Source organism: Trematomus bernacchii, unplaced genomic scaffold (genome assembly GCF_902827165.1).
Source record: "Trematomus bernacchii unplaced genomic scaffold, fTreBer1.1, whole genome shotgun sequence".
Classification (NCBI taxonomy): domain Eukaryota; kingdom Metazoa; phylum Chordata; class Actinopteri; order Perciformes; family Nototheniidae; genus Trematomus; species Trematomus bernacchii.
Genome location: NW_022987618.1, coordinates 918,746 through 945,742, shown reverse-complemented (window position 1 = coordinate 945,742; position 26,997 = coordinate 918,746). Strand labels below are relative to the sequence as shown.

Sequence of the window (26,997 nt, the reverse complement as noted above, 5' to 3'; positions counted from 1 at the left end):
TGGGTCTTTAGGATTCATTCAAAATTAAGAAAAAGCTAATAGTAAAAGAAGAATTGACAGTTTGTTTTTGAGTACATTTGGCTTGTGTTTGGAATCAGTGACTTTCTGGTTATTGCAAGACATGTGTAGCTTTGCTAGCATCGAGATATCTTTCTTATTTCAAGAATGAGATATATACTTACATTTAGAAAACACAAACACTTGTTATGTGTGTGTGTGTGTGTGTGTGTGTGTGTGTGTGTGTGTGTGTGTGTGTGTGTGTGTGTGTGTGTGTGTGTGTGTGTGTGTGTGTGTGTGTGTGTGTGTGTGTGTGTGTGTGTGTGTGTGTATGTGTGTGTGTGTGTGTGTGTGTGTGTGTGAGGATGCAGAGGATCTGTGGACTCACCTCTCTTGATGTGTTTGAGTTGTCTCTCGGCCTCGTCTCTCTCCTCCGTCAGTCTGGTGCACTGCAGGAACACAGCAGGTCGACTCATTACATCACGTTCAACAACACACTGAGTATACAGGTCACTGACACCAACAGGATACACACACACACACACACACACACACACACACACAGTTTGACTCCCAAACCATTTCTAAAAAGACAGAATGGATCTTAAAACCCTCTAAGTTTGAAACATTAGCTCATACAAATCGTTTTACATGAGTTAACGGGCCAACTGTGTTTTTCTATTCTACTATTAAGAACTAGAACTTCAGATGAATCGCATACGTAAAGGTTGTTTTACATTTGAATGGAGAGCTTTTTCATCGGACAGCAGCCTTTGTCTCTAAAGTCTCCTAATATCCAGAGAGACACAGAGGGAAGATGTGGACATTTTGGCCCAATTACAAACTACAATCTGCACTGCCTTTCTCCATCGTCTCCAAATGTTCCCATGCCTTTATTTCACCAAACGACAGCTCATCACTTCTGATAACAGATCGACTCTTTCTGCTCCTGCTGACATGACAGCTGCCCTAAGAAAAGAGGTCTATTGGCTCTATTGTTCTATATATAAGATGAACAGCTGTGGAGAAGCTGGGGTGGATTTTGAAGGCGATGAAACAGCTGCAGACGTCACTGAGGTTATTAAGTGCAAACCTGCGTCAACACTCAAGGACAAACTGCAGGCTGCATCTTTGGAAAGGACACACAATGCATCAAACTATAAATCAAACCCAAACAACGAGCATTTTCGCCCCATTGTAAAACCCAAACTTCGTTGTAATTAATGACCTAACTTTGTATTTTTGGCGCACATTGGGAATTGTTCTTTCATGTTGGCTAGTATTGGCCATGTCTGAAGACAATGTCAATATATATCTGGAGAGATTGAAAGAACAGAAGCAGCATGCACGTTTAATATTCGCCCCCTTTCAACAAACGCGTTTCCAAATCTAATAACTCTCTTTCGACTACAAATGTCCCGATCCGATCACGCGATCGGGGATCGGAGCCGATCATGTGATTTTCAAAAGATCGGAATCGGGAGAAAAAAATTGGGGATCGGGATTTTTTTTCTTTCTTTTTTAATAAAATATTTTTATTATTTTATTTAATGTTACAAAACAAAAATGACCATGTTCACGTCTTAAAGTCATCCTGAGGCCTTAGTTTTGGTTTAAAATTACACAACATCATGTATGTGTTGCTTCTTTTGGGCTTGTTTTCATCAACCTGGTTGCTTATTTCTCTCAAATCTGGCAACAGAGTGGGTGCAGTGTCTAATAGTAGCAGTAAGCTAACAAGAGGCTACGTTCAGCTGGTGTAACGAGAGGCTACGTTCAGCTGGTGCAACAAGAGGCTACGTTCAGCTGGTGTAACGAGAGGCTACGTTCAGCTGGTGCAACAAGAGGCTACGTTCAGCCGGTGTAACGAGAGGCTACGTTCAGCTGGTGTAACGAGAGGCTACGTTCAGCTGGTGTAACGAGAGGCTACGTTCAGCTGGTGTAACGAGAGGCTACGTTCAGCTGGTGTAACGAGAGGCTACGTTCAGCTGGTGTAACGAGAGGGCTAAGCGGGTTACAAGGCTCGTTCAGTGGGTAACGAGAGGCTACGTTCAGCTGGTGTAAACGAGAGGCTACGTTCAGCTGGTGTAACGAGAGGCTACGTTCAGCTGGTGTAACGAGAGGCTACGTTCAGCTGGTGTAACGAGAGGCTACGTTCAGCTGGTGTAACGAGAGGCTACGTTCAGCTGGTGTAACGAGAGGCTACGTTCAGCTGGTGTAACGAGAGGCTACGTTTCAGCTGGTGTAACGAGAGGCTACGTTCAGCTGGTGTAACGAGAGGCTACGTTCAGCTGGTGTAACGAGAGTACGTTCAGCTGGTGGTAACGAGAGGCTACGTTCAGCTGGTGTAACGAGAGGCTACGTTCAGCTGGTGTAACGAGAGGCTACGTTCAGCTGGTGTAACGAGAGGCTACGTTCAGCTGGTGTAACGAGAGGCTACGTTCAGCTGGTGTAACGAGAGGCTACGTTCAGCTGGTGTAACGAGAGGCTACGTTCAGCTGGTGTAACGAGAGGCTACGTTCAGCTGGTGTAACGAGAGGCTACGTTCAGCTGGTGTAACGAGAGGCTACGTTCAGCTGGTGTAACGAGAGGCTACGTTCAGCTGGTGTAACGAGAGGCTACGTTCAGCTGGTGTAACGAGAGGCTACGTTCAGCTGGTGTAACGAGAGGCTACGTTCATCTGGTGTAACGAGAGGCTACGTTCAGCTGGTGTAACGAGAGGCTACGTTCAGCTGGTGCAACGAGAGGCTACGTTCAGCTGGTGTAACGAGAGGCTACGTTCAGCCGGTGTAACGAGAGGCTACGTTCAGCCGGTGTAACGAGAGGCTACGTTCAGCCGGTGTAACGAGAGGCTACGTTCAGCTGGTGCCTCGGGAGTCGGGACAGAGAAAATGTCAGGAGTTTGGAAGTATTATAAAATTGAAAGCGAAGGCAGTGTAACAGCCAGATGCAATGTTTGCAAGGCGGAGGTTCCGCGTGGTGGAAAGAACAGAGCTACGTTCAACACGACCAATCTAATACAAACACCAACAACAACACGACGAGTACACAGCGGCCACTCAGGTAACGGCACTGAAACAACCGACACTTTCAGAGACTTTTAAAAGGAAAGAGAAACTGCCCCAGAACAGTGAAAAGGCCAAAACAATACCAGCCAAGATAGCTGAATTCATCGCGTTGGATGACCAGCCGTTATCTGTTACCTTTTTTTTCTCTTAATGCATTGCATAAAGATCGGATCGGGAAAAATCGGTATCGGCAGATTGTCAAAATTAAATGATCGGAATCGGATCGGGAGCAAAAAAAGGTGATCGGGACATCCCTACTTTCGACAAAGGCAGAAAAATCACCTGCAAGCGAGTGTAAAAACCTTTTTTTAGGTAATCAGGTTGACGTTTCCATTCAGTGTTTCCCATGTTCACAATTGGCATAAAATACATGTATGGAAACAAGATGGTTGAACACAAATGGTTGCCTCGTTGAATCATCGGTACAGATTGAAAATAATTGGTCATTTGATGAAAAACAAAAGTCTAAACAAGATTAAATTGAGGTAAACTAAGATTCCCTAGTTGCATTTTCAGTGAGAAACATCCAATTATGGCGCGTTTCCACTACAGCGCGCAGCCCGGTTTAAGAGGGCTGTGACGTCAGCGGCCCGTCTTTGGTTGCGTTTCCACTTGGCCTAGTACCGGCCGGCGGGTCCTAATTCACAGTTTTTCTGGCCTCATAAAATCGTGGGTCTAGGGCCAGAGACAACCAGGCTGAGTCGGGCTGAGTATGCTAAACTAGAGAGAGAATCGCTGGCAAGGGGGCTACAACTACAACAAGATGGACATATTTGACCGTGATTTAATTGTAATACACGTTTCAAAATGATGAAGTAACAACATACTGATACCGGTTAGTAAAAACCATGAATTAATGCTTTGTCAAGTCTGCAGACAGACGGCAGGAGAAACACCTTTTAAAATGCGTGTTTTCTAAATGTAGATTGGCTAAGCTAACGCAGTATATGCTCCGACCGTCCACACTCACAACAACGGCCTATACAGACATAAATAAAGCAGCGACTGTATTCACCATGACACAGGCAGTCTGTGGTTTGTACTTGTTTCACTTTGGTCTAGTTTCTGAACAGATATGAGGAGCTGTGAGCTCTGAGTGCTAACAGCTAACGGCTGTGTTGTTTTTCTGGGGTTCTCATTGAAGATGACGTCACGGCTCCGCCTACACTGCGTTACTATAGTTACTATCTCTGTTCCTAAACTGTAATGGAAATGTGCCATAAAGTGAGCCAGTCCTAACGAGGCCTAGCCATACCGAGCGAGGCCGAGTAGTGGAAATGCGCCATTAGATGCATTGAAGCATCATTGTTGAGTTTTCTACCAAACCAAGTGTATGTCTTTATCGTCTTTCCCTCTCCCGTCTAATCTCAGGTCAACAAGTCATCTCTCCTCCATCTGAACTGCACTTACTGCCTCTTTTCTTTATTGGACGCTGATGTGCATCGGCCTTCTGAAAAATAGAGAATCTGAAATGCTGCTGATCTGCACACGCTTCATTTCAAACGGTAATTGGAAGTCGTGGAGAACTCAGTGAACTCATGTGTAAAACAAACAAAGAAAAGAGTCCATCTAGATTCAAGCTACTTCCAGAAGAAAGACTGCATGTACGATCATTCCTTACGTCCTGGAGATTTACAAGTTCAACTATTATTGAAAAAAAGGAGCTTCTCTGATAGTAGTTGTAAATAACTAGTGGAGAAAGATTAACTTTGTGCAACCAATAAAGATTGAAACAAGAGAAAGTAGGGCTGTGCAATTAATCGTATTTTAATCGCAATTACGATTTTGGCCTGCCACAATTACGAAAACAACATAATCGAAAAAAACTATTATTTTGCTTTGCTAGGTTGTGACTGTGCAACATATTATTTTGGTCTCATTTATTTGTATTTATCATATTTATATATGTTTAGTAGCTTGTGGAAGTGCGCTCCAAAATATTTGTTGATCTTCTTTATTGGTATTTATTATTTTGATATTATTTATTTAAATGTATAATTTCTTTTATTTATTTTTGTATTGGTTTTTCAGTTGAATGATACGTTCAGGGTAATCAACAGTTAAAAAGATACTGTTCAAATTATTATTTGTATTTGTTTTAAAGTTCAATAAATGGATGTTTTCAAAGTCAATGAATAATCGTATTTAATAATCGTGATATCAATTATTGACCCAAATAATCGTGATTATGATTTTTGCCATAATCGCACAGCCCTAAGAGAAAGTGTCACAATGTCCTCGTGAAATGTCTAGATTCCTGCCGGTCCAATCTGTCTTGCATTCACCTCGTATTTTTGACACTCAGTTTGCAGATCATTGTAGTTTCTTTGCTTTGAGCCGACTGTAGCTGCCTGTCATTCTACCTATGTGCTTATTTCATATCTACATGTCATTAAACCCTTCCTTAAAGGGGACCTATCATGCAAAATGCACTTTGGTACGTCTTTTCTACATGAATATGTGTCCCCGGTGTTCCAGGGAACTCACCAAGTGTCAGAAAACACAACCCTCTCTATTTTCCTCCATACCCAAATCTCTAAAAAAGGGGCTGCAACGGATCTGATTATTATTTGAATTGTTCTGACGTCAGAAACAGGGAGCTCCGCCTATATGGGCAACTCTCCACCTATCAGGGGAATGAGAGACCGCTCGAAAGCGCTGGAGACGCTGTAGTACATATGCCAGGCCTGTAAGTGGCGCTGTAGTCTGCCACAAAAGCAGAATCAGCGCTTGCAAAAACAGGGCTGGAAAAGAGCAAATAAAGCGAAATGAGGCATGATCTGTTTGGTATTTTGAAAAAAAAACTTCACAGACATGTTTTATAAAGGTATGGCCCTACAATATATGTTTCAAATATAGCATGATAGGTCCCCTTTAAGTCTCTGCTTTCTCTGCATTCTCCTCTGTGCTTATATAGTGTAGGAAGGAAGTCAGTGCAGTTCTTACTTTAACTTGGTTTTGAATAAATATTTGTCTTGTATAATATCTTTTAGTGCACATTTTACTTTGACCTTTTTTTAATCTTTTTAATAGATAGAATTGGAGGATGAACCCCTCTTTAATGATCACCCCTGCTGACTGAGCCACTGCCCCTGTCTTCAATTTGTATTTATTGTTTTCATCCTAAAATAGATCAACTGTCACAAAAAACAATTCCACGGGGATAAAACAAATATTGATTCACCCCAGTTTAAGTTTTGACTCATCCATTCGAGTAATGACATAATATATTTCAGAGGTTTCAAGGTATTCTAAATAGAAATAGCGCTGGACCTGCTCCTGATGCAGATAGTAACGGAGAGAATGTGAGTCTCTGCAGGGCGTCACCGCTGCACTCAGAGATAAAAGGACACAAGGATGAACTCTCTCTCCTCCAGCAGGAAGCGTCCCACTTTCTGTCTCGTCTCTACCTGCAGTCTCACACTCTGTCAGCTCTCATCTCCCTGAGGAGCAGCGAGGGTGAGACAGGCAGACAGAGAGGAGACGCTGAGGGTGAGACAGGCAGACAGAGAGAGAGGAGACTGAGGGTGAGACAGACAGACGGACAGAGAGAGAGGAGACTCTGAGGGTGAGACAGACAGACAGACAGACAGAGAGAGGAGACTCTGAGGGTGAGACAGACAGACAGAGAGAGAGGAGACTCTGAGGGTGAGACAGGCAGACAGAGAGAGAGAGGAGACTCTGAGGGTGAGACAGACAGACAGAGAGAGAAGAGACTCTGAGGGTGAGACAGGCAGACAGAGAGAGAGGAGACTCTGAGGGTGAGACAGACAGACAGAGAGAGAAGAGACTCAGAGGGTGAGACAGACAGACAGAGAGAGAAGAGACTCAGAGGGTGAGACAGACAGACAGAGAGAGAAGAGACTCAGAGGGTGAGACAGACAGACAGAGGGTGAGACAGGCAGACAGAGAGAGAGGAGACTCTGAGGGTGAGACAGGCAGACAGAGAGAGAGGAGACTCTGAGGGTGAGACAGACAGACAGAGAGAGAAGAGACTCAGAGGGTGAGACAGACAGACAGAGAGAGAAGAGACTCAGAGGGTGAGACAGACAGACAGAGGGTGAGACAGGCAGACAGAGAGAGAGGAGACTCTGAGGGTGAGACAGACAGACAGAGAGAGAGACAGACAGACAGACAGACAGACAGACAGACAGACAGACGGAGAGAGAAGAGACTCTGAGGGTGAGACAGACAGACAGAGAGAGAAGAGACTCAGAGGGTGAGACAGACAGACAGAGGGTGAGACAGGCAGACAGAGAGAGAGGAGACTCTGAGGGTGAGACAGGCAGACAGAGAGAGAGGAGACTCTGAGGGTGAGACAGACAGACAGAGAGAGAGACAGACAGACAGACAGACAGATAGACAGACAGAGAGAGAGGAGACGCTGAGGGTGAGACAGACAGACAGAGAGAGAGACAGACAGACAGACAGACAGATAGACAGACAGAGAGAGAGGAGACGCTGAGGGTGAGACAGACAGACAGAGAGAGAGACAGACAGACAGACAGACAGACAGACAGACAGACAGATAGACAGACAGAGAGAGAGGAGACTCTGAGGGTGAGACAGGCAGACAGAGAGAGAGGAGACTCTGAGGGTGAGACAGGCAGACAGGCAGACAGAGAGAGAAGAGACTCAGAGGGTGAGACAGACAGACAGAGAGAGAGACAGACAGACAGGCAGACAGGCAGACAGAGAGAGAGGAGACTCTGAGGGTGAGACAGACAGACAGAGAGAGAGACAGACAGACAGACAGACAGATAGACAGACAGAGAGAGAAGAGACTCTGAGGGTGAGACAGACAGACAGAGAGAGAGACAGACAGACAGACAGACAGACAGACAGACAGAGAGAGAAGAGACTCAGAGGGTGAGACAGACAGACAGAGGGTGAGACAGGCAGACAGAGAGAGAGGAGACTCTGAGGGTGAGACAGACAGACAGACGGAGAGAGAAGAGACTCTGAGGGTGAGACAGACAGACGGAGAGAGAAGAGACTCTGAGGGTGAGACAGGCAGACAGAGAGAGAGGAGACTCTGAGGGTGAGACAGACAGACGGAGAGAGAAGAGACTCTGAGGGTGAGACAGACAGACAGAGAGAGAGACAGACAGACAGACAGACAGATAGACAGACAGAGAGAGAGGAGACGCTGAGGGTGTGACATACAGACAGACAGAGAGAGAGACAGAAAGAGAGACAGAGAGGAGACTGAGGGTGAGACAGACAGACAGACAGGAGACGCTGAGAGTGAGACAGAGAGACAGACAGACAGACAGACAGACAGACAGACAGACAGACAGACAGACAGACAGACAGACAGAGAGACAGACAGACAGACAGACAGACAGACAGACAGACAGACAGACAGACAGAGAGACAGAGAGACAGAGAGACAGACAGACAGAGAGACAGAGAGACAGACAGACAGAGAGACAGAGAGACAGAGAGACTTCACTTCCTTCTTTTGAATAAGAACATTTTAAATCCCCAGTTCCCGCTGAAAGGTCAACGTGAAGTCAGCAGTCTCTTTCCTCTGGATTTGAATGGAGACATGTTTAAAGAGGCCCCTGCTTTTAGGGGGTGTTCCCTTTTCCTGTAGCGTGTTATATAGATTTGAGTGCATGTAAATGGTCTCCAAAGGCTAACATCCCTGTGTTCCCCTCTGCCTGAAACGCCTCCATTGGACTCCTTTGTTTACTTCTAGAATACAGTGACATCACTATGTAACACTCGCGCTTCTGGCTAGCGCTCCAACACATTGTACGTGATAGGCTAAGGGGCGGGACATCAGCAGGAGAGGACTCTTTAAAGTAGAGACACTACATACTGATATACACCTGAACATCAGCAGGAGAGGACTCTTTAAAGTAGAGACACTACATACTGATATACACCTGAACATCAGCAGGAGAGGACTCTTTAAAGTAGAGACACTACACACTGATACACACCTGTACATCAGCAGGAGAGGACTCTTTAAAGTAGAGACACTACATACTGATATACACCTGAACATCAGCAGGAGAGGACTCTTTAAAGTAGAGACACTACATACTGATATACACCTGAACATCAGCAGGAGAGGACTCTTTAAAGTAGAGACACTACATACTGATATACACCTGAACATCAGCAGGAGAGGACTCTTTAAAGTAGAGACACTACATACTGATATACACCTGAACATCAGCAGGAGAGGACTCTTTAAAGTAGAGACACTACATACTGATATACACCTGAACATCAGCAGGAGAGGACTCTTTAAAGTAGAGACACTACATACTGATATACACCTGAACATCAGCAGGAGAGGACTCTTTAAAGTAGAGACACTACATACTGATATACACCTGAACATCAGCAGGATAGGACTCTTTAAAGTAGACACACTACATACTGATATACACCTGAACATCAGCAGGAGAGGACTCTTTAAAGTAGACACACTACATACTGATATACACCTGAACATCAGCAGGAGAGGACTCTTTAAAGTAGAGACACTACATACTGATATATACTGAAAATGAAATAAGCTTTTTTTTTAATACATTAATTGTCAACACTACAATATATATGTTGACGTGTTTGATCAAAAATATTGTGATATTTCATGTTTCATTTTTATTTCATGACATTTAAACATGTGGTTTGATATTATTTCCAACAACACACACCAGCATGTACAGAAACGATCAAATACAACCTGGTTTAGTTAAGCTAGGTTAGCTCCGCTGCTCATGATTGCTTCATTATAAGCAGCACTAATTCTTCTTTTCTGTCGGGGGTGTTGGCACCAGCTGAGCTTTAACAAAGGTCGGAGGAGGCACATTGTTTGATTTATGCACCAGCTGGGGGACGGCCCTCCATCAGGACCCAACGTTTTAATGTAGCTTCTGTTCAATCAGATGGACAGAGAATAGGTTTTATATAGAGAGGGTATCATCTGTCTTTCAATTAGCTCAAAACTAAAGATTATGTTCACGTCTAATCTATAACATATCAGTTTCTTTAGTGACTTCTTGCTTGTTTTGTCTGACAAACATTATAAAATCCTCAAACTGGACACATATTTCCGCATTTTAGCCTGTAAATTGACTTGATACTCAACTATCTAAAGCAATTAATCGACCATCTTGTCAGTACTTTTGTATATATTTGATGCTTAATTTGTATAACATAAAGGTCTAGGTACAAGCTCTCAAGAACGTTAGCATCCCAAGGGCTCCCTCAACAAAAAATCAATGGGATTTTTCCATTGGATTTCTGATAATTGCAAGAAACAATCCCTGAAGAGGAAACAGGAAGTGCTAAAATGCTGACTCATTTCCAGGTTTAGGACTCATTCCTGCAAGAAGAGAAGTGATCCATTCCTCTTTATGTAGGTCAACGACATTAGCAAGGCATTAACACACCTATAGGGTTGTGGGATCCATTTCCAGTAAATAGGTACCTTTATTTGGACACAATTGGACACTTCTATAGGGTAGGTGTGTTGCAAAATGAATGTAGGTCAAAGTGGAAAGCAAGGCATTATCAAACACTGTAATGGTTTAGCTCCCAATGTAACTCCAATAATTGAGCAAGTCATTGTTACTGAATGGTTTTCCTTGTAAGTCAAAGGGTGGAGCTAATGGCTAAGCTACTATAACACAATTCCTTTGGTGATTAATTAAGCAAGGCATCATCCCCAGAGGGAGTTGCGGGTCAATTTCCACTATATTCTTACTGATTTTAGGGTAAAATACTACATGAAATGCTAGATTAGAGGCAACTAATGAATGGAATAATTATGTTTTTTTTGTTTTATTCTAATGTTCAAACCTGAGGCTACTTCTGATTATTAGGGGAATACAATCAGACATTTAACCCAGAATTAAGACTGACAGGCACATTTCTCTCTAAAACCACCAAATACATTTAGAAATCATGAAAGTTTGTCATGAAACCGCCTTTAAGATCCCCGGAATGAATATAAAGTGTGATCCTTCCTCTCTGCTTGAATGTCGAGAGGAGCAGCAGATTTAGGGAGGGGTCCGGCTCTTTCATGTCTACAAAAAACCTCCAGGAGAAGCCGGCGAATTATTACACCGGCTGATATCACCGTGAAAAATGTCCAATTTTAGCCGAGAACACATGCACTAATATTCGGACACATTCATAATGCTTAGTATGCAGAATACATCGCATATGGAGAGACAAATTCGCTCTTTCTTAATGTTTTGTATCGGTATACCTCCGTGTGTATGTGCGGCTCCTCGCATCCCTCCATCTGCGCGGATGAAGAGCAGGGAAGCATTTTCAGGAAAAGATCAAACTGATTATTATTATAGTCCTTCTTTGTACCCAGGCGACGTTATTCAGGTTTCTTCTCGCGGCACATGACAGGATCCGAGCCCATTATCCTTTATTTCTCTGCCAAGCACATGGGATGGAGAGCTCGGTGTTTCTGATCCTCCTCTCTGACAGCATCATCTGGTCCCTGAACCCCTCCTCCTCCTCCTATTCCTCCTCCTATTCCTCCTCTTCTCCCAGTGCTGCAGGCGGACTAAACCATTTGTGCAAAGCGAGATCTCATAAATACACGTTCTGCAAGCTAATTATACTAGCTTTGCTTTATGTGTGAATGTATTTCCCTCTTGCACATCTTCAATTAAACCCGAATCCCCTTGAATTTCCCCACGGGGATTAATTAAAGTCCATTTCATCTTATTTTATTTTAATATTAGACCGTGGTGAAGTTAGTTTCAGGTTGGATGAGCGTCAGTTTTCTCGCTGAATCTTCTCCGCGAAACAATTGAAGCTTTCACTTAGGGACCATCAACTAATGACTTTTCAATGACACAAGAACAATGTTCGTTTTAATAAATCGACAGCTTCCCGATCGTGTGAATGTGAAACAAATCCACTCTAGAGCATACATCATGTATTTTGTCTTTTAATGTTGATTTTATTATCTTTGCTTTTTAATGACTGTTTTTAAATGCCATTTTCTTAATGTCTTACATTTTTGTAAAGCACTTTGAATTGCCTTGTGTTGAAAGGTGCTATATAAATAAACTTGCCTTGCCTTGCATTTGTTGAACACACCACTTTTAATTAGATTTTGATTCTCATAATAATATTTTATATTTGTATCATTTATGGAAACATTAGAATATGTATTCAATAGCTTCTAGGTCATGTGACCTAATGATTCAATATCAGTACTGGATCAAATAACTACACTGGCTGCAAAGGACACACCTCTTTTTATTGCATTGTAATACTTTAAATATTTTGTATTAGTATTATTTATGTGAAAAATTATCATATTTCTTCAATAACTTCCAGGTCATGTGAATAGTTTTACTGTTTATTCTATCAAAAATAAACCTATTGCATATTGTGCCTGTAATTACATGAGTTTAATATAGGGCTTTTGATAACTCTATTTTCTTATTATAAATACAAAATGGGTCTGAGAAGAAAAATACCAGATATCAAACAACCAGTGAGTAAAACTGGATCAGGAGTTTTATTTAACTTTAGGAACCAGACACTTATTTCTTTCTTTATTAAAATTGAAAATATATTCCACATTCCTTCTTAAGTGACTTTTATAACATAGAAGGAACATTACACGATTGTTTTTGGTACATTAATGAATGTTGAACATAGAACTACGTCTACACAAGTACTGTTCCTAATAACTGTAACGGTACGTCCACACAGCAGCGTCGCATGCTTCAACGGAGACGCTTCCCATTCACTTTGAATGGGGTGACGTCACGCTTTGCCCAACTGCATTGTGGTTCCGTCGCGTTGCTTTGCCTCCGTTGCTTTGCCTCCGTTGCTTTGCCTCCGTTGCTCGCTTCGAAAGTTGAGAAATGTTCAACTTTTCAAGCGTCGACGGAAGCGCTAGCCAATCAAATCATATGCCAGTACAAGCGCTAGCCCGATCCCAATACTTCGATCGTGATCGACCGTAGTGTGGGTAGAACGCAAGGCATTGAAAAAACAAATCCATCCTTACTTTGGCTTTGCCACTTGATTGACGTACAGGTTAGCCAGTCTGAGATCGCATCTTTTCTAACACGCAGTTCACCACGCATGCACGGTCAACCACGCCAGCTGCAAATCACCAGCGAGCTGATTACCTAGTTAGCCTTCCAATTTATACAATTCTACTAAAGAAAGGGTATAAAATTGACGTAATGACCAAAAATGTACTGAGTTGTAATGTGCCATACGGGTTCATGCAGTTATGCAAGGTACAGCAACATAAGGTATACTCAGTATATAAATACATATATGTTTAGCATTCAGAATGTAGGTAGACAGACCCTCCTACACGCAGATCACGCAGACTGCGTGGGCCCTCACCTCGTGGAGGGGGCCTCACCTCGTGGAGGGGGCCTCACCTCCTCATCTGAAGTGCAAATGCGGCGCAATTAGTGTAAGCGCGCCACATTTTCCCGCCGCTGCAAGGTTCCGGTGCTCGCAGTCCCCCCCCCCCCGCTCGCGACACAGAGGGCCTCACCACATGACTTTGGGCAGGGGCGGCCCTGTAGGTAGATCACTTTGACTTGGTCATTTTAAAAGTAGCTCCCAAGCTGAAAAAGTGTGTGCACCCCTGCTCTAGCCAATCAAACCGCGTGCTTGTGTGTCCGGGGCGGGAGATTCATGTGATTGGTTGTTGGTCGCGCTCCGGCAAGCTTGAACGTGACGCTGCCGTGTGGACGTACCGTAACACAGCGTCCACACGGCGGGGTGCGTTGAAGCTTGCCGGTGGGCGTGTCTAAAGCTTGGGGGTTAATGCGACCAACAACCAATCACATGAATCTCCCGCCCCGGACATACACAGCAAAAAAGCCCGCTTCTCCACTATAGCCACAATGGATGCCGGTTTGGGGTGGCTTTGGTTTATGCAATGTATGCAATGTATCGCAGGAGGCGACGTGGTGTGCGTCGCTGTTGGGTACATTCGATAATTAAAAAACGTCAGCAACGGGGGGAATACCACATTCTGGTCCAAGAGCTCCGTCTGGATGACGTACTGTTTCAGCAGTACTTTAGGAGGAGCAAAGACAATTTCGACGAGTTGCTCGGCAAAGTGGGTCCACTGATTACAAAGGCGGACACCAGTATGCGTTTGTCAATCGGACCCGCCGAGCGACTCGCCATCTGCCTACGGTAAGTTTTGTGTATTTCTACTTCTTTAATCTGACTCTGTATAGAAAGAGAGAGAATGCATGCCATGGATGAATGATGTCTGTGATTTAGTTCAGATGGATAACATTAATTTAGATAGCTAGGTAAACACAGTCTTGCTCCCCTGTGTACATGGCAAATGTGTGGGAAAGACAATAAAAAGGTGTGTGTGTGTGGGGTCTGTGTGTGGTGTGTTGGGGGGGGGTCTGTGTGTGTGGTGTGTGTGTGTGTGTGTGTGTGTGTGGTGTGTGTGTGTGTGTGTGTGTGTGTGTGTGTGTGTGTTGGGGGGGTCTGTGTGTGTGTGTGTGTGTGTGTGTGTGTGTGTGTGTGTGTGTGTGTGTGTGTGTGTGTGTGTGTGTGTGTGTGTGTGTGGGGTCTGCAATTGTTTGTTTTTTAAATGTCATGTTTATTACTTTTTTCTCAGGCACCTGGCAACCGGTGACTCATATAGCATTCAGCTATCGGGTCGGGCATGCAACGGTGGCTGTAATCGCCAGGGAGGTTGCGGGTGCCATCTGGACCGCCCTGATTGAGGAGACCATGCCGGTACCACAGACGGAGGACTGGAGAGCCATCGCTGCTGAGTTCCAGGAGCGCTGGAACTTTCCAAATGTTATTGGTGCCATTGCTGGGAAGCACGTGGTGATCCAGGCTCCGGCAAATTCATGTTCAACTACCGCCTCAGCCGGGCCAGGTTGGTGGTTGAATGTGCTCTTGGCATCCTCTCATCTTAGTGGAGAATGTTGAGGCGTGTCATCACCACCACCCCGGAGGTAGTAGAGTAGTGTGTGAAGGCCACCTGTGTGTTGCACAACTATGCACACCTATCGCGGAGTCCACGGATGAAGCTCCAGCTACTCCAACCCTGCGTGATGCACCGAGGATGGGCTCCAACAATGCCACACGCAGATCCATCCAACTGCGGGAGAACTTCTGCTCCTATTTCAATGAGGAGGGTGCAGTGCCATGGCAGCAGTATGTGGTGTAGGGTCACCATGGCTCTTTTAAGAGCCTCCATGCCAAAAGCTCTTTTAACCCTTAGATGCCCGAGTGACTGGACCCTTCCATAAGTGGGTCAAAAAGGACCCGTATTAGAATATGTGTTTTTAATGCTTTTTTTGTCATTTTGGTTAAGAAAAATCACTTGTATAATATTTAGTATTATATTTTGGTTCACACTAGAAATATTTTATATTTCATTTTTCACTATTTATAATTTTAGAAAAAAAATTACATTTTGAAAAAAAACGTTTTGAACATATCGATGCAAAGATCTCCGCTATTCTGAGACCCTCACAGTATCCCAGTCCCTTTTCAAAACTCATCTCTTCTCCTCTTGTCTACTCATAGCCCCCCATCAATCCATGCCGGTTGATCAAGTTTGATAGTCCTATACCCCCCCCCACCCAAACCTTCCCTTATATTGTAAAGAGTTGTTGAGTCCTTGAAAAGCCCTATAAAAATATAATGTATTATTATTATTATTATTATACTGACAGTTATCAGATCTTGCTGTGTAAAATAATCTTCCTGAGAGGTGTCACTTGTGATGTAGTCTGTGTGGTCTACAGTGAATGTATTCCTGACAGCAACAGGTGATACGAATCAAAGGTTCCCATAGAAATGCATGCGGGTCATTTTTGACCCACTTATGGAAGCTTGGGGTAGAAATACAAAAACTACAATTTCTTAAAATGTATAAAATAAAAATTAAAAATTTGAATGGCATGATATCCAAAAGATGTTTTTTGAGGAATAGCTGGAATATGTAATGATAACATTTTTTAATTACAAAGATACTTCAAGAAAACCACCTCACCGGGTCAAAAAAGACCCACTGCATCTGGGTTAAGAGCTACCCATATTTTCTTTAAAAAGCAAATATTCCAAATGAGCCATTTAAAAATCAAACATTCCTAATAAACATGTTTCTTGAATTGATATTATGATATGACTAACAACCTTTTTCCTTCAGCCCTGTTTTTACTGATAAACCACTCATAGTTTTCACATGAACAATTATACAGAAGACAGCACATTATATATCGACATACATGAAGCTTCTGGTGTTGCAACTGACAAACCACATGAACAAGTGAAGACACAGTATAGCCATAACATACTTTAAATAACTTTTATTTATGTAATGTTGTGAGTGAAGTGTGTGCAGTGATGAGTGTACAAATGTAGTGTGGATCAGTATGTGTGTGAATAACAAAAAATCAGTTTTCTTCCTCCTCCAGCTCTGCCTCAAAAATAGCTTTGTGAATAGCAAATCTCACTCTTGCCCTCTTTGCTATTGACAGCCTTCTCATTGAAGGCAAGAGGCTCCGGAAAAATAACTCGTCCTCATCGAAGTTGAGGTGGTGGCATGCACAGAGGACCGATGGCTGACAGCAACCCGTTCTCAAAGGACGACATCTCCCTTCTCCTTCTTCCCCGGTCCTCAACATTCTCCTCCTCCTGTCCTGTCTGCCCTGCCTCGGCTTGCTGGCTGGCTGACTTTCACCTAGCTGGCTTTCACCTAGCTGGCTCTCTTCCTTTGGCACCGGGCTGGGGAGTTGAGGGTCAGGAGTAGTACAGGGGGATGGAGGCAGGGTTTGCCGGGGGACATTGCTGGACGTCTCACGTTCAGTGAGAAATGGGGTTAAAAAACCCATCACTGCCGTGAAACGCCAGGGCTTATATTCCCCTGACGACGCTGCCCCGCTTCTCTTGGCTTCTTTATCCCTAGTGTTCTCCCTCCTGAACCTGTCCCTCAGTGACTTCCACCTTGTCCTGCACACTTCCTCTAATGAAATGAAATAATAAAGTTAATTTCTTGAATTACTTGAATAATTTCAATCCCTTTATCACTGTCATTTGCATAAAAGGTTTTACATGTCACACTTTATATGATGAACATTTATGACATTAATGTCTATGGTGCTATTTTATGCAACATTGCATGGTGGCTAAATACACTGTCTATGCCTGCTAGCTGTCCATTCAAACGAAGTACACTGGATATAAACTCCCCAAACAGGCGAAAACCTACCAGTATGACCCACTGTCTCTGCCACCTCCCTCCATGCCTGGCTCCTCCGGTGTGTATCCCGGTAGGTAAACAGGGACTGGTCGTACAAACCCGGGTGATTCCCTACCGCTACAATTATTTTTTCCTCCATGTTTTGGAACATGAGGAAATGACCTGGCATACACGCGGTTTGATTGGCTAGCGCTAGTACTGGCAGATTTGCATAAACGGGATTTGATTGGCTGGCGCTTCCTTCGAACCTTCAAAAGTTGAACTTTTGAAGCGAGCAACAAGAGCAAAGCGAAGCGACGGAAGCACAATGCAGTTCGGCAAAGCGTGACGTCACCCCATTCAAAGTGAATGGGAACGCACGCCGCCGTGTGGACGGGCCGTAAATAGGGAGTGTTTACTCCGACTTACTACCCACAAATATAAGAATACATAAATCTAGTGTTTTAAAAAATATATATTTATCCCAGAATATAATAATTAGACCACTGGAAGTGAAAGGCAAACATATTGCGGTGGCTAACGGATTAATGTGTTAGTAATAATGTAGAGATTTGGCCTAAACAAACTCTGTGACGTGTCACGTTATGTTGTTTTGGTGCATTTCGTACAATTTTCAAATTAATGTTATGAATAGTTTTTACTTTAAAAACACATATTACATATTTTTTTCAGACTTACACGTTTAATTTAGAGATTTTACTGCTTTATTTTTAGATGTATTTGTACAGTGTAGTATTGCTACTTAAAGATGGGTCTGTGTCAGGGGCGCCGCTTGCGAACAGGCAAGGCAGGCAACTGCTTGGGGCCCCGGACCAGAAGGGGGCCCCCAAAGAAGGTAGATAAAGGTCCACAGCAACGACAACATGAAACACCCTTCAATTTACTGCAACAACATGTCGGGAAACCCCCTCAAGGCGGCTCCATGCATGGCGCGCCGTAAAATGCTGCTTCTTATCTTAAAGGTGGGGTAGGTAATTTTGGAGAAACCAGCTCGAGTGCGCTAGAATTTGAAAATATAAGTTTGTGCCCCGATGGAAGGCTGACAGGCAGGTAGGCCATCCAGTTATTTTAGCCGGGCCGGCTCAGATGATTGGTCGTGCTTTTCACAGTACTACAGCTTCCACAGATGATATTTCTTTATGGATTTTTTGTCAAAGCACTTCAGATATTCATTGCTATCGGGATGTTAAGAGCATTCCATGGAATATAACAAGTGTATCTCGAGCCGGTTTCTCAAACTTACCTACCCCACCTTTAAGTTTCGTTGCCTTGCCTCTGTCGAATGATCCGCCCTATAAAGAAAATAGTTACAGCATTTGAAAACCTCCTAGAGTGACATTAATAATGTTTAAATGAGGAATATTACAAGAAAGAAACAATCAGGCCTTTGAACAAATGTGACAAACTTTATTTTTGAGTGCAATTCCAGACAGATTTCACATGGACAAAAAACTCCCTAAAAATAAAATAAATCCAAAGCCCTCCTCCAAAATCTTTATTCTAACCCCGGAAAACATTTCTGAAAACTACCAGCAACATAAAACTCACACAAACCACCAGAGAGGAAGAAAACAATAAAACAATGAAGTCACTCTTGAAGGCTGAGGAGGGAAACACTTTTAGTATTTCTCAAAAATGTGTTTTAAATCTGAAAGATGGACGTTTCTTACTCCTCAGGTTCAGATTCAGAACACAACGGAAGCTGAGTTAATGATTGTATTATAGGGTTAAAAGAAGTTCAAACACCTCGGGGTTAAGATCACGTGATCATTCAGAAATCTTTCTTTTCGAATAATGTACGTTTTTGATGCAACATCTGATGCGTTCACGTCAACCATCTCAAAAAGCTTGATTTTGGTCGAGAAACACCGTCGGTTTTAATCTGAATCAGACGGAGATCAAACCTGATATATGGCAATGAGGCGGATATAAAAAAAAAACTACGATCCAGCACGATAAAAAGCTCGTTTCACTACATGTGATGTCTGCCACTTCCTGTGTTCTCACAGAAAAAACACGACAAGCAAGAAGATCAATCACGAGGGGGAAGTCGCTCTGAAGCAACAGTACTGATTACTTCAGTTGCAACATATCCACATTATATTCCTGCCCAGAAATAGAAATTAAATGACTTGAATCCAGATTATAATTTGCTTAAAATGGAATCTCTCGTTGGCCAGTAACACGTGACGCCGTCCTCACAGAGAGAGGAGACGGAAAGAAGCTTTTAAAAACTCGACTGACGGGTTTAACTCTGACGAAAGAGAAGCAGAACTAAATAAATACAGTCGTCACATTTCCCCCTGATAGTCTACTGCAGAGCAACGGGAACAACAGAAACCAGTAATGATGATAATAATATTAATAATGTCTGCCTACGTAAAATCAGGGCTGCAATTATTTAAAATAAAATCACTTTTTAAAAAACCTTTTGCAGAATTGCTTTCATGTTTGTTTTATGTTCGATGTTAAGTTTCTGCCTTTTTAGAGAAAGGTTATTCTGGGTATGAAATGTTTTGTGTGAAAGCAACTCCGTTTAAAGGCGTCTACATAAATACATTGTATAATTATTAATATTATTATAATTATTATCTAAAGGATGTTTTTTCGTGCAGCTGGATTTCCATCTGCGTCCATCTTCTTTGCAGTTTTTCTTCTAAGCACTTCTTCAATCAGTAGAGACCAAACAAACACACACTCTCACACTCTCTCTCTCTCTCTCACACACACAGTCACACACACACACACACACACACACACAGTCACACACACAGTCACAAGTCTACACCAGTTTCTTGGCCTCGAAGAAGCTCTTGAGGTGTCTCATCTGCCAGATGCCGATGGCCACGAGGATGAGGGTCTGGACGATGGACCACCAGAGGACGCGCTGGTTCGTGCTCTCACTCGTCTGCCGGAAACGCTCCTCACGGTACTGAGGACACACACACACACACACACACACACATCAGGATGGATAACAGCAGCAGGGACCAAGTAGACTTCGAAGTAAAAAAACTACAAACAATCCTAATCTGATCTGTAAAGTTGAAGTTTAAGGATGACGTGTTTTTCCGTCCGTCTACTGGAGGGAGACGAGCTAGTTCACATGTAGCAGCCTGGCTTAAACAAACGTCAACATGTGTTAACAATAGGGGTGTAACGTATACGTATTCGGTATGGGCCCTTCGGTTCGGTACACGTAACTGTCGAAATGGCGAACGCAGATAAAGTTGAGCTGGAAGATCCTCCAGCATCATTGAAGTCTCCGGTTTGGGAACATTTTGGTTTTGCAGTTACGTACAAGGATGACGGACAAAGACAGGTGGACCGAACCAAAGCTGTTTGTCGACATTGTTGTTCAACTAACATTGGTTACGCGGCTGGCAATACATCAAACTTGCACTCTCATTTCAAAAGGCATCACCTGAAGGTGAATATCACCGGTACCAAAAGAAAAAAGACTGAAGTGCAAACCCAACTCCCACTAGCATTGAAGCCTCCACCACTCGCAACAAGTTCAGACCGAGCCAAAGCTATTTCAAACGCCAAATATCCTTATGTTGCCATGTTAGCAAAGCGCTACCTGGCTGTATCTGCTACCTCTGTCCCTAGAGAGAGGGTGTTCTCCACAGCAGGAGACATTGGTAGTGCCAGCAGATCTGCCCTTTCAGCAAGCAATGTGGACAAGTTCATCTTTCTTAAAAAAACATGAAAATACAATGACAAGCCTAACGTCATGGCTGCTTAGGTACTAGTACAGTACAGTTCAAATACAGATGATTTCAGTTCATTGAAATGCTGCACCTTAATGTTTATTTTATTATATTTTGTATTTATTTGAGTGAATACATTATTCACAGTTTAATAATAATAAAAAAAAAACTAAAAAATATTTGTATGTTTCGTGATAATTTTTTCTGCTGTACCGAAAACGTACCGAACCGTGACGTACAAACTGAGGTACGTACCGAACCGTGACGTACAAACCGAGGTACGTACCGAACCGTGACGTACAAACCGAGGTACGTACCGAACCGAAATGTTTGTGAACCGTTACACCCCTAGTGAACAACTCACTCCTTCTGTCCCATGATGCATTAACCCTCTCACCACCATGCTTTAGTACTGACCCTCTGGTAGTTCTGCTCCTTCTGGATCTGGTCCACCTGCTCCACCAGCTGTCTGACTCTCAGCTGCAGCTCCGTCAGCTTGTCTTTAGCAGCGATCTCAGCGTAGTTGTTGGCGTGTTCTCCCACCTGGATGTCCAGGTGAACCCTCTGCAACACAACGAGCATTTAGAGAGGGGCAGGAAGGAGTCACAAAACAAGCGGTTCTGTCTGCTGCCGGTCTAAAACCACCAGAGACAGAGACAGACTCAAACCACCAGACTCAGGGACAGACTCAAACCACCAGACTCAGGGACAGCTTTATCCCACAGGCCATACGACTATTAAACACCTGAACTTTGAAATAACATTCATCTGTTTGCAACTAACACATTATTTATCTAATATATCATATTCCAATTACTTGTATTTATTACATGGTTTAGTTGAATACTCGATTCTGATTGGTCAATTTAGAACACGTGACACGTTGTTAATCCAGAACAGACAGACCGCTGTCAAGGACTTATTGACCGGTGTCAAGGACGCTCACATCTGCACAAACAAGTCCGGTCGATTGAACTGTATACAGTTTGGCTGAAAAGCAAACTGCATGCAGTTTGCTTTTCTAACTGACAAGACAAGAGCGACAAGAAAACAGCGGAGAAGTAACGGGCAGAAACCCTCCTTTTTACGCAGCGGTCCAGACATAGACATCAAACGGCGACACATATTCAGTGTGCAGTTCCTTTGGCATTAGGGCAGGGATATCTAGATACTTTCCAAGGTTTGACATCATGAATTGTGCTACTTTTAAAGCAAGCAACGATGTTTTCAAATCAGTAATCAAAAAGCTCCGCCTTCCTGCCGCTACTACGTTTTTTTTTCAAACGGTAACAACGGACTATTTTCCTTAGCGGATGCATGTCAATTTAAATCAATACATACAACTATTTTTAAATCAATAAAATAATTTTATAAATCCATAAAAGCATTTCAATTAATATTGGGAGTCATATCATTACTTTGTTGAGAATGTGGCCGTGTGATAAGCGGGATAATGTGCAGCGACTTGGTCATTATGGAGAACACCTTCATGCAGATCTAGATCCCTCCGCTTCGCGTCGGGCTCCTGATCAGCCTGTCGCTGTTCTTTTCCCCATAATGACCGCGTCGCTGCACATTATCCCTTACGTACACTCTCCTTGCACTATTTCTATTTGTATTTGTATTTACTTGGACTATTTTAACTGTTTTATTGTGTTGCACTGTTGAAGGAGCCTGTGACCTGTGAAGGAGAAAGTACACAGATCTTGTACTTGAGTAAAAGTAGAAGTACTCAGATCTTGTACTTGAGTAAAAGTAGAAGTACCAGAGTGTAGGAATACTCTGTTTCAGTCAAAGTACTGCATTCAAAATGTTCCTCAAGTGAAAGTAGAAAAGTATTATCATCAAAATATAGTGAAAGTAGAGACAATAAAAGTAGTCGTTGTGCAGATTGGTCCATTTCAGAATAATATATATGATATGTTTTATAATGATTGATCATGAAAGTGTTCTCAAAGCTGGTAAAGGAGCAGCTAGTTTGAATGACTTTGTATACTGCAGGGTAGCTTGTGGATTTACTCCAGGTGGAACTAAAGTCTGATTTAACACTTGGTTATATTTCACATCATTCATCCAGATCTGTGAAGTAACTAAAGGGATTAAATACATGTAGTGGAGGAAAAGTACAAAGTAGCATAACATTGAAATACTCAAGCCTGTGACCTGTGAAGTTTTTCATTGACATAACTACACTGTGGCTATGTACAAACGACAATAAAAGCCTTGAATCTGGAAAAATAAATAGGCGTCAGCGTTTAAGCAGCATCCTGGTCGCTTGTCTTGAAGTTTTTTTTAACGTGCTTCTAAAGAAACTATATTGAAATCAGCCCTGATCTGAAATCAGCCCTGATCTGAAATCAGCCCTGATCTGAAATCAGCTCTGATCTGAAATCAGCCCTGATCTGAAATCAGCTCTAAAGTCTCCTCACCAGCATGCCTCCAGCGAACAGAGCGAACTTGGAGGAGTTGGAGTGAAGGCAGATCTGATGCTCTCCAGGTGTGTGAGAGGTGAAGGTGAAGCGGCCCTCTGAGCCGTACTGCCGCGACAGGATCACCTGCAACACACACACACACACACACACACACACACACACACACACACACACACACACACACACACACACACACACACACACACACACACACACACACACACACACACACACACACACACACACACACACACACACACACACACACACACACACACACACACAACACACACACACACACACACACACACACACACACACACAACACACACACACACACACACACACACACACACACACACACACACACACACACACACACACACACACACAGATCAGAATAACATAGTAATAATCTGTATTTGTAAAGCACCTTTCATACAACAAGTGCAGTTCAAGGTGCTTCATAGACATTTCACAGAAAATTGATATCACACAGAATACAGTTACCACTAAAAGACATAAAAACAAACTAAAAATAGCATAGAGTAGACATATATAAAATACATTTAGATTAAACTATGAAATTGTGCATTAAAATGAGGATAGTGCAAATTCAACACACAATCAGGTGACAGGTTAAAATGCATCGCAATGCATTGAGAAAGTGCAGCAGAGAGCAGGAGTTTGCTTCATGTTGGGAACATCCTGAATGTACTCTTCCAACATGAGAGTAGCATGATAACTAAGGTATCCCAACTGTAGCTGTGAACATGACAGGATGTATGATTACCTAGAAGAGCATCAGGACTGTTTGAGGCATATGATAGCTATGTGATTAACATGATGATTCAGCCTCTATGGAGATAGACATATGACAAGCATGCTCATTTCTGACGTGGAGCTAATCTGAAGTAAACATTGAATACTGCTTTCTATTCCTCCATCTTGTGACTGTGTAACTCCCTCTCTTGGATATCAGCATGTGAAGGACACTGTTCAGGAACTAGTTGATGCTCTGTATGTGATGACTACTTCCATTCTGGAGAGGATCACAGATACATGGATCCTGAGATTCAAGCTCAAGCTGGGGACCAGGGATTATTAACATCTTTAAGTATTCAGAAAAAGTCAGAATTTTGAGAAAAAGAGTCATGATTTTGAGAAAAAGTCGGGAATTTGGAAAAAATCTGGATTTTTATATTTTTAGAAAAAGACAGAATTTTGAGATTTCGAGAAAAACTCAAATTTTTGAGAAAAGTCCGAATTTTGAGGAAAAGAAAAATCCAAATTTTGGGGGAAAATCCAAATTTTAGGGAAAAATCCAAATTTTAGGGAAAAATCCAAATTTTGAGAAAAATATCAGAATGTTGAGATTTTTGAGAAAAAGTCTAATTCTCTTTTGTTTTGACTACTTCCATTCTGGAGAGGATCACAGACACATGGATCCTGATTATTGAAGCTCAAGCCGGTGAGCAGGGAGATGTTTCTAACATTATGTTTGTCACCTTGTCGTCGGGATCTTTGACCTCCACGAACATCCCGAGGCCCTGCGTGGCCGGAAGATACTCCTCCCGCTGTTTGTCGTACAGCTGAGTGCGGTAGTTACCTGGAAACACAGAGAATACTTTACTGAAGCACAGAGAGAGGTCAGGGGTTCATGGAGGTGGACTATTTTATGAATGGACTAATGTTTAAATGAACGTTTACTATGTGAAGTGTCCTTTATTCGTCCTACAGCGGGGACATTTACTTTATTACAGCAAAGAGACACGCAGGCCAGAACAAGATAAGTAAGTAACATATTAAATGGAGAGGCAAGCATACGTTAATAAAGTAAATCAAATTAGTACAAATCCAGGGAACAGAAATAAGTAGCAGCATACTAAAACTGAAGGGAACATGTCAAATAACGAGGTAGCAGCAGGTGACAACACTAATAGTATGTAAGAATAGAAAAAGTGTATATTGCAAATGGCATCTCTTCAACAGTACTGTCTCAGTGGAGTGGCAGAGCAATATTCCCTTTTTACAGTACACATATATATTATACTGTACAGTGTTTAATTGTACATTCTGCCTTATCTTAGCCAAGTGTATATAAGGGTAAGTGTACTCGGTGTGATCGGTATACAAAGTGAGACAGCTGGGTCATGGTTTGGCCCGTTTGTACATTTTTCAATAATAAATATGCACTTTCTTTCACACAGTTTTATGAGCATATCTATATACAGACAGGTAGATCATAACAAGTGCTTTTAAGAGCTACAAAAATAAATGAGAATCGTGTTTTTTGTTAGATTTTATTGGCCAAGTTGAAACATATGTTACTTAAATAACTTCTACTCTTTCTTTGCCGTCATTTTGCAGACTCCATTTGAAATAAAAAGTACATCCAAGATAATTAAGCAACTTGTTAAAGTACCTTCATTTGAACAGCTGTTGCTTTATTTGCACAAACAGGTGAACTGAGGTTGGTCACTTATAACCTTGTTCTTCACCAGAAGAGTTGACATTAGGTTTCTGAAACACATTTTTGTGACATGAAGCTATATATAGTTTTACATTTTCAATATACTAATAGTGTTAGGGTTAACTACGCAGTCAATGAATCCATTTTACTTACAATTATTTGTCAGAATTCTCATTTTTAAAGTATTTTTTGAAAGCACCAATAGTCTAACCTGCAATACTGAGTTATTTAATACAAATGATCTTAATGTTTGATTCTCTTAACATCTCCCAGCCCTTGTTGACTTTGTGAAACATGACTCCAACATATTGAACACTTGTTCTAAAAACTAGTTTCATTAGTTTTTGAAAAGGTGGTTGAATATAAAATGTCCTTACATGATGCTTAGGGTGTGTCCAGAGAAGTACAAATTGAACATTTAGCTACATAAACAAAGATTTAGCTACTGAAATGTGACTTAAAATGCTGCTTTAATTAAGATTAAACTCGGGAGGTAAGATGCAAGTATAAAAGTAGTTTGTAATGTCTGAGTAACTCCTGTGAGTGAGTGTGTGTGTCTACATACTGAGCTGTAAATCAACACATCAGCACTACAGGTCCGTGTGTGTGAACTCAGTTAGCCGATTAGCTAATATTAGCTCAAGTTGGTGAGCTAGTTAGCATTAGCACATTAGCCGGTTGACTTCCTCTCCTCACTCACCGATAATCATCGTCTCGTCCGGGATCTCCTCGATGAAGCATTTCTTCTCGGTCTCTCCGATGTGGAAGTACAAAGAGGAGACGACGCTGTAGAAAACGTTCAGGAGTAAAACCGACAACACACACGACCGCATCCTGACAGACACCATCACAGCAGAGAGAGAGAGAGAGACTGCGCATGCGCGGACACAGCAGTGCCACGTAAACCCTCGTTTAAGTCTGGCCAATCAGCGCGCCGTATGGGCCTGCTGGGTGTTGTAGTTTGTTGAGCGTTGGGACATATGAGAACAGAAAAACTAATACACACAGAAGGAACAGGAGATGGATTGCACGCTGAACACTTTCAAATTAAAGTGGGACTTGTCAGAGGAAGTGAAATAAAACAATATAGCAA

General features: G+C 42.5%; 3 protein-coding genes across 3 annotated transcripts in view; all 3 read right to left on the bottom strand.

The window, feature by feature from the left end:
* shtn3 (shootin 3) overlaps positions 1 to 11,556 on the bottom strand; it is a 42,069-nt gene extending 30,513 nt beyond the window's left edge. The window contains 2 exon segments of the mRNA XM_034132696.1: positions 386 to 446; positions 11,302 to 11,556. Of these exon segments, the coding sequence (XP_033988587.1) occupies positions 386 to 446; positions 11,302 to 11,364 (124 nt within the window). The 5' untranslated portion in view covers positions 11,365 to 11,556.
* A 4,780-nt stretch (positions 11,557 to 16,336) lies between these two features.
* Positions 16,337 to 17,432, bottom strand: LOC117484227. The gene is made up of 2 exons (XM_034132691.1): positions 17,296 to 17,432; positions 16,337 to 17,049 (listed from the first exon to the last, which is right to left on the bottom strand). The coding sequence occupies exons 1-2, from the start codon at positions 17,423 to 17,425 to the stop codon at positions 16,481 to 16,483; spliced, it is 699 nt and encodes a 232-aa protein (XP_033988582.1). The 5' UTR covers positions 17,426 to 17,432; the 3' UTR covers positions 16,337 to 16,480.
* A 1,237-nt stretch (positions 17,433 to 18,669) lies between these two features.
* On the bottom strand, positions 18,670 to 26,795 carry LOC117484224 (transmembrane emp24 domain-containing protein 9). The gene is made up of 5 exons (XM_034132688.1): positions 26,605 to 26,795; positions 24,940 to 25,040; positions 23,429 to 23,554; positions 21,417 to 21,563; positions 18,670 to 20,218 (listed from the first exon to the last, which is right to left on the bottom strand). The coding sequence occupies exons 1-5, from the start codon at positions 26,750 to 26,752 to the stop codon at positions 20,069 to 20,071; spliced, it is 672 nt and encodes a 223-aa protein (XP_033988579.1). The 5' UTR covers positions 26,753 to 26,795; the 3' UTR covers positions 18,670 to 20,068.
* Positions 26,796 to 26,997: the final 202 nt, after the last annotated feature.